Source organism: Leiobunum rupestre, chromosome 7, assembly GCF_980474605.1.
Source record: "Leiobunum rupestre chromosome 7, qqLeiRupe1.1.hap1, whole genome shotgun sequence".
In the NCBI taxonomy this organism is placed as follows: Eukaryota; Metazoa; Arthropoda; class Arachnida; order Opiliones; family Sclerosomatidae; genus Leiobunum; species Leiobunum rupestre.
In genome coordinates this window covers 17710732-17731273 of record NC_143390.1, presented here as the reverse complement: position 1 = coordinate 17731273, position 20542 = coordinate 17710732, and the positions used below count along the sequence as shown (strand labels likewise).

General features: G+C 37.9%; 1 protein-coding gene across 1 annotated transcript in view; it reads left to right on the top strand.

The window, feature by feature from the left end:
- LOC149934929 (LIM domain only protein 3-like) overlaps positions 1-3448 on the top strand; it is a 38773-nt gene extending 35325 nt beyond the window's left edge. The window contains exon 4 of the mRNA XM_090152793.1: positions 2881-3448. Within this exon, the coding sequence (XP_090008919.1) occupies positions 2881-3097 (217 nt within the window). The 3' untranslated portion in view covers positions 3098-3448. The remainder of the gene's footprint in view (positions 1-2880) is intronic.
- Positions 3449-20542: the final 17094 nt, after the last annotated feature.

The following is a 20542-nucleotide window of genomic DNA, read 5'->3' as shown; positions in this document are numbered from 1 at the left end:
TCTCCGGTATTATTATTTATTGTAGTAAAAACTGCCGTAGTGGCGCTGCGGTACCGAAATTTGAAGTGCAAATTCACTGAGTGCCTTCCCCCCCGGTTGCTACAACTTCCTTTACTGCTTTCGACCGTCATTATATCTCTAGGTTACGTAGTTTTTATACTCTTTGATTTATGCAAGATTGGGGAAGATAATCTTAAAATACTTATGGAATAAACTTGTTGGAGTGTTCTGTTGAAGATACCCAGGCGTATCTTTTGGATTAAATGTTATGTCAACATGCTCAAGAATGGGGTTTGTAAACCCCAAAAATAACTAAATTGTGTTGGAATAGTACAATAATGATTTTCTAATTAAGCTTACTAACAAGGAGACGACCCGAAGTGTTTATCTCCAATTTTGTTCAAACTCGGGTGGTAAGTAGACCTTCATGTAACTTGAAAATCCCTAAAAAGGTGGACAAGAATGGGCTTTAGTTTTGCCATGGCAACCAAAAATGTTTTTCACAAATTAAAAACTGATTACTCGTATTTATCCAATATATGCATATTTACTCATTTTTACTAAAATTGACGTATATTGGTCCAAATGTACCAGATTTAGCCATGATCTGAATTATGTATCTAATTGATGAACCTTTTTTAATTTTTTGAAAAATATAGTTAGGGGGGGACCCTTAAAATCTTCATAGAGAAAATCAGTTTTTAAGTTGTGAAAAACATTTTTGGTTACCATGGCAAAACGAAAGCCCATTCTTGTCCACCCTTTTAGCGATTCTCAAGTTACACGAAGGTCTACTTACCACCCGAGTTTGAACCAAATCGGAGATAACCACCTCGGGTAGTCTCCTTGTAAGTTTATGTACAGGACGATCCTTCGACAATTAGAAGTAATTTATGATAACAAATGTTTTTCCAACACACCCTTGAAAAAAGCTTGAAAAGTTCAAAGTATGGAACATTCTTTTGACTCATGATAAAAGTCTCACGTGACTGTTTTTAATCGTATATTTTTAATAATAACAGTTTATATTTTATTAAGATGTTAAATAATGATAAAAAGAACCTCGCCAATTAAATATTTTTAGTTAGACCTTATCGCTAATAGTATATTTACCTAAAATACGAAATCCAATAGAACAAAACGTCGGCGCGGCCAACTTTGATTGGTTCGATTTGATTGCTAAGTAGCAACATCGCATTACATACATGATACGAGAAAACTTCGTATTTCGGGGTAAAGAGGGGGGTGGTAGATTTCCTTGGAAGCGCGCTCTTCCAAAAACCATAAATCATCCCTAAATTCGAAACGATTTTTTGTTTCTTTTCGTTTAAACCCGATGGATCAAGGAGTCCTTTTAACATACACCGAAGATATTGGCCAGAGGTGTTTAGAGGAAAGACTCGAATACGATGTCACGCTAAACACCCATTAACCCCCGCCACACCACGCTAGATATCGGAGAAAGCTTTACTTTTCGAGAACCTGTATAACAGCTCTTCGGTGGGTGCAGCGGTGATGGCCATCGAGAGAATATAACGCGAGTTAAAAAAGGAGCCACGCGTTACGGGGAACAGTACCGCACCAAAGTATAGGTCCCGCTGAAGGGTGCCAGGATTGAAGGGAGAGAACCATTATAACGCGGCACAATTTTCCAGGGATGATTCGACGTCAGGGAAACCCCCCCCCCCTTGGAAAAGGACCGATTTACGGAGCTTTCCAATCGAAACCCAATCATTTTTTATATCAGGGTCCTATAGACTATTTTCGGAACGACCCGATAGTCTATACTCTAAATGAGGCTCCCATTCGCACATACACATATATTGCTATAAGCGTGATAAATCCGCGGGAATTGGAGATTTTTATCAAAACAACGTCACACGTTTAAGTATAGCTTCTGAATTTACGCGATTAAACGTAACAATGGTTTCCAATTTTATTGGTTACGGATTACGTCATCGGATTTTTTTCGGTATTCTAGGAAATTATCGAATCGATTGCTGGGCTTAATTAATTCATTTAGGTTAGGTAAAGATTGTAGATTAGCTTGAGGTTAGGGTAAATTAGTTTAAGTTTGGGTAGATTAACTTATGCGGGAGTATGATTAGATTAAGATTGATGCAGATTAGCTTCAGTTTGGGATATATTAGAGTCAGTTTGGGATAGATTAGCTTCAGTTTGGGATATATTTGCTTCAGTTTGGGATAGATTTGCTTCAGTTTGGGTTAGATTAGCTTAAGTTTGGGTTAGAATAGCTTCGGTTTGTGTTAGATTAGCTTCGGTTTGTGTTAGATTAGCTTCGGTTTGTGTTAGATTAGCTTCGGTTTGTGTTAGATTAGCTTCAGTTTGGGATATATTAGCTTCAGTTTGGGATATATTAGGTTCAGTTTGGGATATATTATCTTTAGTTTGGGATAAATTAGCTTCAGTTTCAGATAGATTAGCTTCAGTTTGGGATATATTAGCTTCAGTTTCAGATAGATTAGCTTCAGATTTGGATAGATTAGCTTACGTAGGGGTAGATTCTAAAGCTTAGTTTGAGATATATTAGACTTAATTGGGGAAACGTAGCTTCAGTTTTGAGTAGATTAGCTTAAGGTTCGGTTAGTTTAGCTTAAATTTGAGGTGGACTATCTTAAGGTTGGGGTAGATTAGCTTAAGGTTAGATTAGGTTAGGTTTAATTAGTACTATATAAGCAAAGTCATATTGTTTGTTATCTGCATGATCTGCTTGAAAACCGTCGCAATGTTTAATCAAATCTCATTTCATAAAAAAAGCAATTAACTCCACAACTGTTTCTGAAATGTTAACGTATACTTGTATTTAATGTACGAGTGTTATGAATTTTAATGGGGAATTTTGCATTCCTTTTCACGCAGGTTTTGCGTAGGAGATAAATTTTATCTGCACGAGAACAAGATCCTGTGCGAGTACGACTACGAGGAAAGACTGGTGTTCGCCAGTTTGCCGTACAATTACAACAGCTTGGCCCAAATCAAACGTCAAACGCAGGATTTGGAAGCCATCGCCAACGGGGTCAAAGACGACGGATCCTCGGGTTACGGCAGCGGGGATTCCCCATTCGACGGACGGTAGCTTTAGACCCCTCGTTCCCGCGTGGCTGTAAATAAATTATTAGAAGAACGGGTGACGATTAAAGAATATATAAAATCAGGCCGAGATTAACTTGAGAGTGTTGACCCGTTAGTTCCGCCTTCGCTGGTACTTCCAAGTGGGGTACCATCTCAAGGACAATGTCGGAAGAAGATTCAATAAAAAAAAACTATTTAAAACCACCCGAAGATAACACGAAATATTTTTGTTGTGAATATAATCGAGTCCCTTAAATCGAGCGCCATATTCAACCATTATTTCGGAAAATAATTTTATTTTTATGAGCCAAAGTTATATTTATTAAAAACAAAACCATCACTTATATGAATGAATCGGAATTTCGGAATGTTCTTCTACACGTTATAGTTTCCAATGGATATTTTAATCGGACACAGTGGCGCCATCAATTTTAATTACGCGGAACTTTCGGAGGAAAATATTTCGCCTCCACCCCGTGAATGATATATCGAAAAAAAAAACGACAAGCAAAATAACGATATAATTAAAAAAATATACGTTTGTAAATGTAAATAAAAATCTATATAATAATAAAACCCTAATAAAATTTTGTATAGAAGAATAAACAAGGTAATTTCATTTCTTCTTTTTTTTCATTCTAATCTAAAATTCAACAACGGATATACACTAAAGGCAGCGTTGAATTCGTCGAAACAGAGGGCCGGAGGAGAAGGAGAAAAATAAAACTTTGGCAATTACCACAGGGCGAATTTCTCCTGGCAAAAATTGATTGAAACCAAGTTAGTGTTTTCCATCCCCATCGCCGAAAAAAACAGAGGACAAAATTAGGTTTCAAGCAATTTCTTGTCGATGGGGTACGCGCTAGAGAGGAGCGCTGTTTTTCTCTTCCTCCTAGTGTTTTTTCTCTCTCTCTCATCCCTTGGTCTCTCTTCCAATTGGAATGTCGATTGCCAGTTCATTTGCTATTGGAATTCGTTATAAGTGCTATGGCGGGGTCGTAACGGAGAAGGGGCTTCCACGTACGAGACTTTTGGGGGGTAAATTAAGCTCAATATCTAAGCGAAGAGCGGCTCCATCTCTCCGGTCCGCAGCATCTTCCTCATCCCATTTCTCTCCCCCTCACTTTGGTGGGATGCCGCTTTTATAGGACTCTGAACAAGCTCAATCCATCGACTATTGTCTGCGGTCTACCGGGGTCGATCCTCCTCCACCTCGGATACCACCAACCATCGCCAAAAAGAGAGAGGCTAACATCTCTCCCTTCCAGCCGCGGCTATACGCTACACTCAATTCCTTTCCCTTTTGTTGTATAGAGAGCGAGCGGCAATCATAGTGCCTTATCAAAGCGATAGAAGCAACGACGTATCATTCTCAACCGGGCCCGATGGGGGACCGATACTAAAACGCCGATACGACCGCTCTAATCGTTATCTACGTTATAGTACGAAACGGATTAAACCTCGCGTTTCGACGTGATTGATGCCAATTAATTTGATTTTAATTAATGCAAGGCGAAACTGGATATGGTTCGTGTTCACTACGAGTTTTTCTTCGAACTTCTTATTCTTTAATTAAGGTTAGTGTTGTTAATTTTCCGGAAAAATAAAAACAGAAACATTTCCAGAAAATTTTCCGCCCATCGGAAAAATAAAAAATTGAAGCAAATTACTTTTTAAGGGTTTTTTACTTCTTATCGATATAAAATGTCTAATATCATAAAACATACTACAAAACATTCATAGTGTTACATTGTTAATCAGTTTAAACTAGTCTAGAGGTTTAGTTTTACTTTTAGATTCGAATAATTTAGGCAAAAATGTAGCTTTATTTGAATTTGCAAACAATCATGGAATTAAAACTTTTTTATGTTTTTTCGGAAAAATACAAAAACATTTCCAGAAGAAAGGCATCTGTCATTTTCCGCGGAATATTTTCCGACTTACAAAACTAATTAAGGTTGTACTAATGGTAAATGTGCATTTCCTTTCAATAAATAATACTAATTTTATAATATATCTCTTACGAGGACAGTATTCATCTAGACCTGGCATCTTCGCAGAATCTAGGTAAGTTTCAGTATACACTACATCCGGATGTAATAAGTTCAAATTTAAAAGCCTAAGGATATTTATACAGGGTGTTTCAAAACGTTATGCAAAAATTTTAAGGAGTTGTAGGGGGTGAGCTGAGAAGTATGCCTGTTTATTTTCCCCATTTTCGTACGATGAGATAAAAGAGCGCCAGAGAGCTTCAAAGTGTGGCCTACTAGCCCCTGGAAGTAGGCTGCAACAAGCGCAAAACCAAGCAGCAGAGAAACGCGAACATTAAGGTTTGGGTTCGTGTGATGGGTAAAAAAGGACTGTAAACAAATTGAGGTAACCAGCGTAAAAAAGTCAACTTAAACAGTATTTAAAGTCCCTGCTGCTTGATTTGGCTCTTGTTGCAGCCTACTCCCAGGGGCTAGTTGGCCACACTTTGAATCTTCCTGTCGCTATTTTCACTCATCGTAGGAAAATGGAAAAAAACAGGCATACTTCTCAACTCACCTCCTACAACTCCTTCAAATTTTTGCATAACCTTTTGATACAACCTGTATACTTATAAAAATATTTTCCCGGTGTTACAGTTTTATAAAGACACTATAAAATGTGTTTCTTTGTTATCTTCCGAGAAGTATTTATAAAAATAAGATTGGTACTTGATATATATATTGAAATTCTGATATTCTCAACTTCGACACGCGCCGTAGAATCCCGTTCTTTAAGTACCGTCCCCGGTTGATTTTCATATTTGAAATTGCGTTGAGGGAAAAAGACGAGATGTTCTCAGATTGAGGATCGGGAAAGGGTCGAAAACTATTTACCAAACGGCCACCAGGAAATGGAGATTTCGCTTTCGTTCCCTCTCCCCCCCCCCAGGATACAACTCCGCCTTGGTCATTCCTTTGACCAGTATTCGTACCTGATGGGTATGGGAGAAGAGAGAGATGTCGGAGGATGGCAATGCACGCGGTCAATCGAGGAGAACAAGTCCCCGAGCGAGCTATCTTTTGTATTAGCAATCGCTGGTCTATGAGATCTGAAGATGCGGCGCCAATAGACAAACAACGGAGAGAAAGAGATAAAAAGTACCGTTGTCATGGAGATAGACGCCACTCCTCGATCCTCGATATATTCTTCTATTTTCCGAGGTCAGAAAGATTATTACAAGCGATCATGATTACATTCTAGTGAAAGATCAAGTTTGATAATTGGGCGAATTTAATCAAGAGTTACACGAATTAATCAGGTCTGGGTAACCCGCGGGAAGAAAAAATACCAAGAGTAAACCCGTATTTGCGCAAGTCTCTGATTAAAACTATTATTACTTGAAACCCGAAGCTTAAGCGGCGGACCAGAGAGCCTACATCACGCGAATGAACTAGAGGTAATTATAGCATGACGAAATCTTTTCCCAGAATTAATTATCAGGGGTTTTTTCTTATTAATAAAAAATAAATCCTTTATTACGGTTTTTCGTTGGATATATTGGGAAAGAATGATTTTAGTCTATTTTTAATCTAAAAACCCCTGTAAATATTCCGCACGCACCGGTGTTCAGGGATAAGTTGACATATAGGGGATCAAAGTGATTGAAACTTTATTAATTTAATAATTTATTCACTTCTTCGTTTTAGAAGAATTGAAGGAGTAAAGGAGAACAGCTTTTTAATCGTGTAATCTATAAAAATAGTATCAAATTTTCACGTCGCAGTAGATTAAAGAGGCAATAAAACCCCAAGGATATTGTTTAAATTGATGGTGACCAGCTTAAAGATAAAATAATATCAGAAGGTAATAATGCATCCTAGATATTAAGTATCCATTTCACTAAACCGTTGATATTCTTGGTTTCCAAATACATTTCGTAAATCACTACCTGAGAACAAAACTTGACTTTTGAAAGAAATTCGAAATAACAATATTCAAGTATTTTTACATTAGACTCGACTCATTTCTTAATTTTTGTGTTGCTTTAAATTTTACTTTTAGTATATTTCAATTATTAGAATAGTATAAAAATTATGGCAGATATAAATCTAAAAACTGGTTATTATCAAAATGGGTTATTAGACTTACTTGACCTTTGCTCTTAGATAGCAAAATGCTTCTAGGGGTTTAGATTTTACATGTTCAAACATGGTAAATAGTAAATATATAGAGGAATCCATACCTCTACTTGGAATGCTTATCCTGCTGTATCGCGTATGGTAAGATCACTCTGACGGCTTTGGCCCCACCTACGAGATAAAATATCACCTCTGAGAGCGCTCCCCTCTCACGTAGTTGTTTGTTAAGTTGTTTGTTATGTCAAAAAACCCATCAGCCACATCAAAACGAAAATCTGCCGCGATAAGCATTCCAAGTAGAGGTATGGATTCTTAATGTATGCGCCCATTGAAAATTGACTCTAGTTTGAAAAGGTACATATTTTAAAGCAACTGTCGGCTCTATCATTGTCACCTGTAATATGAAAAGGCCCCTGTTATTAGAGATGGCCAGGAATCTGTCCGATTCTTTTAAAAAAAGCGACTTTAATGGAAAGTGTAGTGCCATCTATTAATGGCAAAGGAAGCTAAAATTAAAAATAGCCAAATGATAACGTCGTCAGAGAGCCATTGCAGAGTACTATATTTAGACAACTTATACCCTATTTAGTGGGCTTTAACCTAAATTATATATCCCATATAAATAATATTGCTGTAATTTATGTAATGGACCGATTCAATCAACGCGAGGGGTACCTATAGGTATCGCCTTTTGTGTCAAAATGTAGCTTAACTATCTTGTTTTGATGTCGATGATAGCGACATTTGTTGTAAAAAGAGCTACTTGACGTCGAGCCGACACTTGCTTTAATATTCATGGTCTAAATGGGTACTTATCTCATAAAGGCAATATTATATACTTTTGCTATTAGACAGCCTTTTTCATTTTAGAGAGAGAGGGGGCTTCTCTGTTCCTCCGCGGATACAGACGACCGGTAAGGCCGCTTCTATCAGTCCCCGAAAGAGAGCTCTATACTCTATTCCTGGCCACGTTTCCGGTTAGTGGGTAGCTGGTCATTTCCGGTCGAGATGAAGGAGTAGGGTATTACCAGATGGAGGAAGTGAATGGCGAGGTTATTGCTATGGCTGCAGCCATGGCCGAGCCGGGTTTGCTCTACGCGGACGGAAAAGGAAAGAAAAGGAAAAGTTGGACGTCGGGAGATTAAAAACTCAAAAGTGCCAAGAAATATTTCCAATAGTCGCTCTCAGACAATAAAACAAAAGCTGAATTCTCACGTTGTAATTTACTTTGGGATTTTTCATATATGTCCGTTGCAATTTCCTAACGAATACCTCGACGCGTTTTCCGATTAGGCTAAAACCGTAAGGTAGTATGCCGGAAGGTTAATGAGTTGCAATAATCGGTATTGGTTTTAAAATAAGAGTGGAAGAAATTAAATTGCAGATTATACTTCAAGATTTTCCCCGAAAGAAAATTAGTTGGAAAATAAAGGAATGGAAATATTAAAACAAAGGACCTTCCATAGTCATTCAATTTTCTAATTTAAACCTATTTAATAATCCGGAAACCAACCTTGGACGTTTAACAGTCTTTAAAGAGCGGGCAAGAACATTGAAAATGGCGTAGAAGTTTCCGGTTTATAAGTTGGAAACTGTAGCTATAGCCCAGAGAAAGAAATATTTCCTTTTGGTAATCAATTCGGTTGTTACTGATCAATCTGACCTCGACCATTGGCAAGATTCGATACGGTGGTCGCGCTTTGACAACGCGTCGGGGAGGGAGGGGGCTTTTGTACGTATCGAAGGAATACATTTATAAATAAGACGTGGATGTTTATGCTTTCATCGAGAGGATAGCGACAGGGGGGAGGATAAGAGGGGGGCTCAAAAGGGATATGAAAAAGCGGGTGGTCAGCGGCAGTGGGCGGCCGTTTCATGACGGACGACATATTGCTTTTTGGGCCGAGGCTTATCAGGGAGTCGCTTTATGAGCGATCGCGAGACAGCGAGCCACCAACGCGACCACCCTCTTCCCGGAGAAGGAGAAAAAAATAAGGGGACTACGGCCCTTAAAACGACAGATACGAGGGGGGCGATACCCCCGAGGAGTGGGCTTGGACTGGACAGCCACTGTCCCCTTCGCTAGCAGGAAATTAAGTGCCCCGCGCGCAACCTCCAGCTCAACCGCGAGCTTACAATGCTTTTTTCGGACGCAAAAACTTACGCTTCGGCTATAAAGTATATCGTCCAGAAAAGGGAAGCGAAAAAATGTACCGAAAGAAACTATAGATTGTTCAACCAAGAAAAAAAGGCAGTCTTCTTCATCTAGAGAATGGTTCCTCCCTCCAATGCCCTTCAACCACGCTCGTGGCGAGGGATTCACTACCGTAGAGAGAGAACTTTGGCGGCGCGAGAGGAAATAGTTCGGTGTAGCCTTCCGCGAGAAAGCTTATTAATGCTCGCTGGAGTGACACGGACATTGACAACGTATTATTTTCCAACACGGAAAACAGAATGGCGACGCGCGGTCAAAATTGACCTCAAGGCTGGTCATAAGGCGCGATAAGAACTTCAATGCGGCCACTATACCTGCGTGAATATGAAGGGAACAGCTAAAGGTTTTATATTGCGGTTGGTTTGAAGGATTACTGGGGGATGAAACCAGGTAAAAACATACAGAAGCCCACCGTATGTTGCTATCGTTTTAACGTTAACGTTTAACGCCGCCGGTGAAATATTTCAGATGGATAACGATAAGAGATAACTTAAAGGTGACTAATCCAATTAATGGGTATGATAATTCGATTTGTTGCGAGTTCGATGCTTAGAGAAACAATAATACGTAAATACAATGGAATAAAATTGATTTATTAATTGTCCAATTGTAGAATAATAATGCTGTAAGTACGTTTAACACAAGGGTGCCCAAATGGACGATATTTAGTAAATGGCTCTCTCGACCTTGACCTTGAAAATGGCGATTTGAACCTTCAAAATGTCGGGGTCTACCTTCAAAATATTTTTATTTTTATAATAAAAAAGCTGCTATAAACAAGGCAATTTCGACCTTGAAAATTGTCATCTTGACCTTCAAAATGGCGATCGAAAATATACTAAAACCTTAAAATAAGAAAGCTGCTATAAACAAGGCAATTTCGACCATCAAAATTGTCATCTTGACCTTCAAAATGGCGAAAAGTTGGAAATTTAAGTAAATCTGGGTCACTTTAAGATATACCATAAGTCTATAGTATTTTCCATAAGTTTGTCACTTAGGGGAATATTATACTGAGAGCTAGTAAGGGAGTGACGTCATCACAAGCAGAAAATCTCCGCCTAGTGAGGTGCTGTCAAAGGCTACCTGTGATGCGTTAGCAAGGGGACGTAAAACGGCGACGAAGCCCGTAATGCAGTCTGTCTTGTGAAGCATAGGAAGTGTCACACTTATGTTGCAATATTATACACTTATGGATATACTAACAATTGTAAGTACTATCAGAAAATAAGTAACATACACGTTTCACATACCTCTTAATATTACTTTGTGGTTATTTTTTCATACATGACAAAATATTTGATCTGGTTGCTGGAACATGCAGTCCTCAATTGAAAAGTTGTAAAACGTTACAAAATAAATTTTAGTCATTTTCCGATAAAATCCGCGATTTGGGTGAAAAACAAATCGAGAAAAAGCGCCTTTTTTGTTCAATATTTTTTGCTCTCTCCTACAATTTTGTAATAAAAATAAAAAGCACGTTTCTACAGGTACTAAATTTTATCATAAAAAGCGGTTGAAGTAGAAGAAAAACTAAAGTGTGAAGAAGAGGGAGAAAATCTTAATTCCAAAATCCTTTAATCCAACGAGAGAGAGAAAGTAGCAGAAAAAACTAACTTGCTGATGCCGGTCAACGCCAAGAAAAAAAAACACTCATCAAGTTGGCATTAACAAAGTTTTTTTGCAAGACATTTGTCGGGGGCGAAATAGAAAAATAAAGTCTTTCAAAGCTAAGCAATTTTTCCCCTCAGCCTAAAAAAAAAGATGATTTTCCTCCTTTGATTTTATGACGAGACTGATGAAGAAGTTGCGAGGAAAAAAATTGAAGGGGATTAAACACCCCCAACTATATCTCAACGACACTGGTCTAATTGCATGTTCAACTTGGTTCGACTGCTTTCAAAAGTAATTACCGAAAACCCATAGGTAACGACTGCATTAGCGGTAAATCGTAGATAAGGTGGCAATTCAATTTGCGCACTACATTGAATTACTTATTCTATTTGACTTACATTATACCAGTGTTGTAAATTTTCCGCAAATCGAAAAAATAAAAAATTGAAACATAAGCTACTTTTTAAGGGTTTTTAATGTTTTTAACTTTTTATCGATATAAAATGTCTAATATCAGTTAACATACTACTAAACATTAATAGTGTTACATTGTTAATCAGTTTAAACTAGTCTAGAGGTTTAGTTTTACTTTTAGATACGAAAAAATTAGGCGAAGATGCCGCTTTATTTAAATTTGCAAACAATATATTAGACTAATCATGCAATGAATTTTTTTTAATCGGGAAAATACGGAAAAGTTTCCGACTTACAACACTACATTATACACTGGACTATGTTCCATCGATCAATTTAAGAATTTACGATAGGTTGAGCAAAATGGCTTTTTGTAGATACAAAAGATTTCGTCACAATCACGTCTATCACTGGCGACAGTTTTCTATAGGTCGCAGTCGAGGAAGACCATTTACCAATTGCCAGTAATTGATCTTAAAGGAGGAAACCCAGAAAGTGAATCCACAAAGAAGGCCTCATATTAAGAGTTCACCAAGATCAGAGTATATTCAACTTTGAGCTGTGTCTATTGCCAAAAAGGGTCATATACTCGAGGGGCTAACCACTTCCTAACTATTTGGACACCAATTATAGCCTAATCAATGTAGTACAGTCAAAGCTAAAGGCTTATATACCCTTGTAGTTGCGACTGAACTGTTTGAGTTTCTTTACCGTTCGATTGTCGGATTTAGGGCTCGGCGTTCGGATAAGCAATTTTCCGTTCATTTCTTTTATATGCATATCCGAAAATTATCCGAATAAAATATATTGCATATTAAATCGTATAATAGTCGCGAATAATATCCATAAATAAACAGGTAATCGATTTTTTTATGATTAATTGAAATTTTGGCGGTTAATTTATCCGTTTCCCCGAGCTCTAGTAACATTTGAAGGTCACTAATAAAAATTAAATGCGTAATATTGCCACCACTCTCCAACGCATTGTAACCCGGTCACCTGAATTAATGGCTTTAAAAGTCGCTTGATGACTTAAGCCTAAGGTTGTGGCTTGGGTATTAGCCTAGCTGATAAATAAATATTTTTATATTTAAAGGAAGTATAACCTTAGCAAGAAAACACTCACTCGTATAGTAGAAAATTCCAATTAGATATGCAGCGCCATCTATCCTAACAAATACGAACTATTATTCATTTTAATTTGCTAATAGTGGTTTAAATTTTGATTGATTATCTATTTATTATTATTATTTAAAACAGTTTGTAATAGAAAGGTGTCAGTTAATTAGCTGTCTGCAGTATCTGGAAGGAATAATTTTTTTTAACGTCGCACGGCCAACTATGAACACGAGTTACCGAATCGAAGTTGGCTGTGAAAAGGTAGACACGTGATTTTGTTTTCCCATTTTAACAAATTGGTTAAGACCAAATTTACTTTATAGTTTCGCCTATTGCCTGCTATACGTTTTCCGGCACCCATTTATTTTCGAAATTACACGATAGTTAATGTCATGGTAACTAGTGCATTGCTAAATAAATCTTAGCTTCATCGTAATTTTAACGGTTGAGGCTGGGATTGACTAATTTGCTGAATTTCTGGATGTCTGGACCGCTGAATTTTGAAGGATTCCTCCTACATAGAAGCTACTATCTTATAAACCGTCTGGACAAAATTGACTAATTTGCTGAAGTGCTGAATTTCTGGACCCGAAAAATTTTACTTTATTTTCTAATGGTTTCTTTAATTTTCAAACCGTCTGGACGAAATTGACTAATTTGCTGAAGTGCTGAATTTCTGGACCGGAAAATTTTACTTTATTTTCGAATAGAGTCTTTAATTTTCAAACTGTCTGGACAAAATTGACTAATTTGCTGAAGTGCTGAATTTCTGGACCCGAAAATTTTACTTTATTTTCGAATAGTTTCTTTAATTTTCAAACCGTCTGGACAAAATTGACTAATTTCCTGAAGTGCTGAATTTCTGGACCGGAAAATTTGAATGTTAAAGTAAAATTTTCGGGTCCAGAAATTCAGCACTACAGCAAATTAGTCAATTTGGTCCAGACGGTTTGAAAATGAAAGAAACTTTTCGAAAATAAAGTAAAATTTTCCGGTCCAGAAATTCAGCACTTCGGCAAAATAGTCAATTTGGTCCAGACGGTTTATAAGATAGTAGCTTCTATGTAGAAAGAATCCTTAAAAATTCAGCGGTCCAGTCGTCCAGAAATTCAGCAAATTAGTCAATCCCGTTGAGGCTTCGGATGGTACAGTTTAAACGTCGTGGGCTCTTCTAAGGCGTAAGGGCGCTTGAATACTCAGAGTTTGATGAACTCCTGATAATATTAAATGACGGACGACGCCAGTCCCTTTTCATTTCCTGCCGCGCGTGAATAAAAGACAGCTATCGAAAGAATGAGGCGCAGACCAAATTGTTCTTAGGCAACCCTTTCGAAGGCGGGGACTGGGGACATGAACCACGCGGGGAATCAGCCCAAAAGGCGCGAGCAAGAGGCATCAAAGTGGAAGAGACGTATTACCCACGAGACAAAAAGTCGGCCAGGGTTATTATAGTTAATCACACGCTTTCTTTCCGCCTCATTAGTCAACCACAAAGAGGCGCCACCGTCGACATTTTCTACGCTTATTTAGAAGCATTCTCGCCACTTCCGTTTTCTTTTTCTTGTTTCTATCATAAGCCTATCATAAGGTCTCCACAAACAAAGTTCTAGGCCAAATTTTTGACCATCACATATCCGTTATTAAGAGCTAGATATTCAAAATCTGCACCTCCTAGTGGCTACGTCCTCAACTATGCATTTCTGAAATAAATTTCACGAAATGCATTGTGAATGCGCGCGAAAGTTTTTAAACTTAGAAATCTCCGCCGCGAGCTCTTAGCACCGTAGCCAAGGCTTAGTTGCAATTTTATCGCTTTAAAACTTAAACTTAAAAATTAATACTTATCTTTGCAAAATGATTCATCAGAACCTAAAACTGACTATTAGAAATAAGAATTGCGTTTTGGAAGGTATTTATTTTTCAAATTTGGGATTTAGACGCGTTTTGGAAGGTATTTATTTTTCAAATTTGGGATTTAGACGCGTTTTGGAAGGTATTTATTTTTCAAATTTGAGATTTAGACGCGTTTTGGAAGGTATTTATTTTTCAAATTTGGGATTTAGACGCGTTTTGGAAGGTATTTATTTTTCAAATTTGGGATTTAGACGCGTTTTGGAAGGTATTTATTTTTCAAATTTGGGATTTAGACGCGTTTTGGAAGGTATTTATTTTTCAAATTTGGGATTTAGACGCGTTTTGGAAGGTATTTATTTTTCAAATTTGAGATTTAGACGCGTTTTGGAAGGTATTTATTTTTCAAATTTGGGATTTAGACGCGTTTTGGAAGGTATTTATTTTTCAAATTTGGGATTTAGACGCGTTTTGGAAGGTATTTATTTTTCAAATTTGGGATTTAGACGCGTTTTGGAAGGTATTTATTTTTCAAATTTGGGATTTAGACGCGTTTTGTGTGGCATTTATCCACCCGAGCGTGGCTGCTCTACCCAATGAGGTGGAATATGAACGACAGATACAAACAAATCTGGGATTCGCGAGACACGTTTTATTTGAGTCGGAGAATTAGGTTTAAGTTTCAACTTTATCCAATCGTGTTGGCGCCATCTGTTTCTATAAGCAGACACCTTGGCAAAATATGTTAAGGTTTAGTTTTCCAATACAACAATAGATGGCGCCAACACGATTTGATTAAGTTCATTTACTAGGCCTAACTCTCCAATTCAACAAATTGACGGATTTTGAAATGACGTTTTAGCGCGCGACACTACGGGTACATGTCTTGGGCACACAGGCTTCTTTGCGTGCTTTTTTGACCATAACATGTAAAGGTATTTTCACGCGCAAAATGAATTTTAAAAGCCGTCAATACTGTCCCGCGAAACGGTAGGTCCTGGAAGGCGGATTTGGATCTCTAATTATTCAACCTCATTGGCTCTACCAAGTAAGAGAATATTTTAGATGTAGAAATTTTGAAAAAGAAGTTGTCGCTACTGCCCTATCGTCGTACGTTGATTTTCTCCTGGCATGGACAATACCGTAAACATGGGGCTCTATGCTAGACCTTTACTTATGGGGACCTTACGATAGGCTTATGTTTGTATTAATATCTCTCCGACCACACCGAGCCCTCCATTTTCGACACTGATTTATAAGTACAAATAGAAAAGACATACCAAAGTAAATATTATTACTAAGATAATCTAACGTCGAGAAATGTAGATTTATTTTGTTGAACAGAAAAATCTCGAGATTTAACAAGCGTTTTTCTGTTATTTCGAAATAAGCCTGGTTTTCACTTGGCGGAATATCACCGACAGAAAGTTCGACGTCGGCGATATGGTTTTCGACGTTTCGCTCACTGTCGGCGTTTTAGCATTTTCACTTGGCGTTTTTTTTTGGGCGGAAATAAAGCGATTTTGTTTCTGCCAGCGAGTTCGTCGGTTTTCGTCTGATTGTGGATATTTAAGCCTAGGCCTAAAAATGGATGATTTATCTGATCATAATAGTGAACTATTGATTAAAGCTCATGTAAGCATTTTAAATTTAATGTTATTTTACATGATCTATCGTGTTCAAAGAAATATGAGTTATGAAAGATCGGTTTGTGTGAAAGAAACATACTGGAAAAGAAGGCAACAAGGGTATCATGAAAAAAAAACATGTTAAAAAATTCACAGAAAAGTATTAACCATCCCCCCTGACGTCACAGTCACCTTTCGAAAATGGTTTTTGATTGGTTGAAAAAGAGCGAAATCGCCCAACTGAGCGAAAAAAATAGAAATGAAAATCGCCACACAAAACCGAAAACCGACGGAATTTCCGCCCGGCGTCGACGGAAATTTTCGCCGATTTTCCGTCGACGCCGGGCTTTTCCGCCCAAAAACCGCCAAGTGAAAACCAGGCTATATAACAAATAAATATATTTCGCGAACCGCCGGCTTTCGAAAGAAAACGAACGAATACAAGGCTTATATTGAAAAGAAGATCGGAGGAAAGATAAAGGCTTGTTTATTTTCTCTAACGTGAAAGATATCCAAAAGTTGGGCTGATATATAGAGCGAGAAGAGAGGAATCAACTAGAGCTCTCTTTGCCAGTATTCTCGGCTTACGGGTCGGCCTGGAAATCACTTCGGAAGAGAAATTGCGGCCAAGCGGACGGTGTTATAAGCTGTCCCTTTCGGCCCTATTTCGGCCAATTAAATCGCCGCTTGACCGGTTGCGGCGGGTTTCCAATATCGAGACGGGTCGGCACGCGATTGAAGAGCCATCTCTATCCTAATACAGATTCAATTTGCTGGAAGAGAGAACGTCCTTTCCTCAACCCCAAATGTATGTAATAATAATACAAAATGAGAAACGTCGTCGGCCTCGATGGCGTGGAACTTTCCGTCAAGGAGGAAATGAGAAAAACAGGCGCTGCCAATCCGTTCCCGGGACTCGAATCAATTCGAGTTGGTAGCGAAGGCGAAACTAGTCCGTCGCGGGTGCCAAGAGGCGTTCGAGATCTGGGTTGACGCGCCGAGAGCTTTAGATTCGTATTACAGAAACACCCTGAACTGGAGGGAGCCCCCGCTGCTGACGGAGGGAAATAGAAAACACGCCAGACGATATTGAACAAGAGTGACCATTAAAGTAACTCAATCTAAAAGCTGACCCCCCCCCTCCCATCACGTTCCTCTATATAACATTCTCCGCTTTTCATTGGAGGTCACTGTAACTACGTATCCTGAGGCTAATGTCATTCAATTTTAAATTAACGCGGTTAAGCGATAAAAGAGTCTTAACAATATTGGACGCCTTTTGTCAATGACAGCGGCATTTGGTTAACTACGATGCTAGTTCATCCGGAAAATATCCCCTCATAATTCTTCTATTGAGTGTAATGGTCTATATTAGAAAACCAACGTAGCAAAAGGAACCGTTTAAGTATGTGCCAAAATAAACAGTTTTAAAATATTATAAATTAGGAATTGGGTAATTAAATATACCGATGGTGCCTGGAAAATGAACCATCTTGTCCACCTGCCTCCAGGGATTTCTAACGTTAAGAATAAACACAATTTGATTAGTCAAAGCGTAAGTAACGTAATACTTATAAGTATGACACTTTGTATTGTTTTAATACTAATGTTTTCGACACTTACCGTCTTGCCCAGATCCAACTTGGACTCGCGACCGAAATGAATACTACGGTATCATCCTTGTATATTTCACATATTTACACACTAGGGGGCTGAACTAAATTTTTGAAATCAATTCGGTGATAATTATTGCAAAGTGTCAGACTTATTAATATTTTGTTACTTATGGTCAAGGTAATAACTAATTTTAGTTTGCAGTTTTATTTTTAAAGTCTTTAGCAAATCTCTTCGACGCCCGGGAATTTTTGTTCACGTTCTGCCAAACTAATTTCGAACAGAAGGAAATTTTCGCCGCGGGGGAGGAAGCAGAGTCTTTCCTCTGGCGTTTTGTAGCAACGGATTAGAAAGGTTTCTTTAGTGGTCCTATCATCGCCCAATGCTCACGTGTTCACGATTGGATGACCATATTTCCTTCGAACTTGGGTAAGTCTCGTAATTGTTTTGATTCGTCGCGTTTTTTAAACAGCACTTGAATTAATTTTTAATTGATATAAATTTAGTCAAAAACTGAGATTTTATTGAGGGATGATAATTGCATTGCTTAAAATTCAATTGCCATTTCTTAAGTTAAAATTAAAAAATTATTTTTCTAATTTCCAAAGTTGCGTTACAAAATTACACGTACTTCAACTTTAGATCAATTTGTTATCTAATTAATGCACGTAAAACTTCAATTTTAAATATTAATGATTTTAATTTGCAGAATTTAACTTCCGATCTTACAAATTTGTTATTAGTAACGATCTTCGGAAATTTTCCGTTTCGAGAATTAAAATTTAAAATCAAATCCAAAAGTGTTTTTAATATAGAATTTTAACGAAAATAATCCGGGTTGGGTTTCAAAAGCGTTTGTAGCATTTTAGGCGTTTTACTAGCGTTGTCAAAGTGTCCCCTAAGCCTTTGCCGGTAATTTCTCACAAAAAGGAAACACCGTCGACAAAGCGTTTCATCCCCGAATTAAACCCCCCCGTACAGAGAAATTCTTTGAAATTATGGTTTGATTTCCCTTTCCAAAGATAAGACAGAAGCAACGTGTTCGGGCAAGTTTTCTAGCTCGCATCTACCGTCAAGGAGCGGCATATACTAGTTTTGTAGATTACAAGTACGAAATATACACAATTACGTCATATCGCGATGCCTAGCTCGCTTTCCCGCTCAAAAAATCTTTTTCGAAACATTTGAACTTTTTTTAATCTATTACCGGGTTTACTCGATCAATATTTCTGGCGCTAATTAGCTTCGGATAACTAAATCAAAGGACTTGGATTTGAAAGTTAATTCTTGAGTTTAGGCCATAGATATAGGAAACGTATATAAAGGTCTAGATAAAATATTTCAAAGGGAGTGAATACGGAGGTGACAGCTAGCATAAACGCGTAATTTCTGCAGGCTATCCTTATAAGGCGCTATCTATCGGTAAGAAAGCTCGTGCTATCGTCGCGAGAGCCATTGTCTCCTGCTTAAAAATTATACTAAAAGTCACCAACAGATGGTGTCTAAAGACTACGACCTGCGGAAAGGTCAAGCACTTAGTACTAAAATGCTAAGAGAGCTCGCGCTCTTGGTCACGTGCCTTCCTCGGTGTCTGCTAGGTGTCAATTCCGTATTTTATGTTAGGCTTAGACGCCCCGAAATTTATCTAGACCTTTATATACATTACTTATATCTATGGGTTAGGCTATATCAAGTTTTGCGACTGCAAAATACGGCGTAACTTCGAATTTTCCGTACCAAGAAATTCATAAATATCTGAACAGAAACGTTTGGTCTCGGGCTTCATTAAAATTAAGCAAACTAAAGTAGAATCTTTGAGCTTCGTTAGTTTCTTTCGCAAACGATAATTAGTGTTCAACGAAAACGAAGTGGAAGAGGCGCGGTACCTCATTATCCGATGGAATTTTTGCTTAGAAAAATAAACGAACATAATCTAGTAAACGCGCATCCAGCGCCATCTACCGAACTTTACAGTATATTAAGTTCGGTGGAAAACCGCCCGAGTGGGCGGTTTCAAGGCAACGGAGTACGGACATACAATCATAATGAAAAGTGAGCCATAAGAGCAAAAACGCCACGACGGTGAACGTTGACGCAAAAATTGTATTAGGCCTAACGTGGATTTTTTGCGTCAGCCCTCGCCGTTACGACGGTTTTGCCCTAGCGTTAAACGTTTTCCACTTAGAAATTCCCATTTTTATCTCTCGCTATATTTGGGAGCTTTTAATACTAATTTATACAGATATTCAGTTTAATTCTGAAAATAATTCCTAATTTAAGGTTTTATTTATTACAAAATTACTTACATTTGAATAATTTGACAAAAATATATCCTCAAAAGTAGCAAATGGATATTTAGATCATGACTTTCCTTACTATCAAAATGACCAGCACTTTAGGAACGTATTACAAATATTTTTTACATCTGTGACTCGTATGATATCCAGGGACTAAATATTCAATTAGAGTAGACTAGAACAGACAATGTTATCAGAAAAGATAAAAATTATCTTTTTTCCCATGTGAAGAACACTTTTACCTCATTTCCCTCTTAAATTGCATTATTTCCTTTTAGCGTTTTAGAAGGTTGAAAAATCCCGGAAAAGTGAAAAATTCCCTTTCTTCCCATGTATAGAACACTTTACCCTTATTTTCCCCCACGAAAGGCCATTTTTCCTCACTTTTTCCCGTTTTCCCTCTCAAATTGCATTATTCCCTTTTAGCGTTTTGGAAGGTTGAAAAATTCCCCGCATGTGGAATCACTGCTAACGAAAGCCAGTCTTAAGCCGAGGAAGCGGCTAGTAAACAACGGTGCGGGTTTCGTCCAGATTTGGGCGGTTTGGACACTCTAATTAGACGGATCTCCAAACAGTGGCGGACCGACA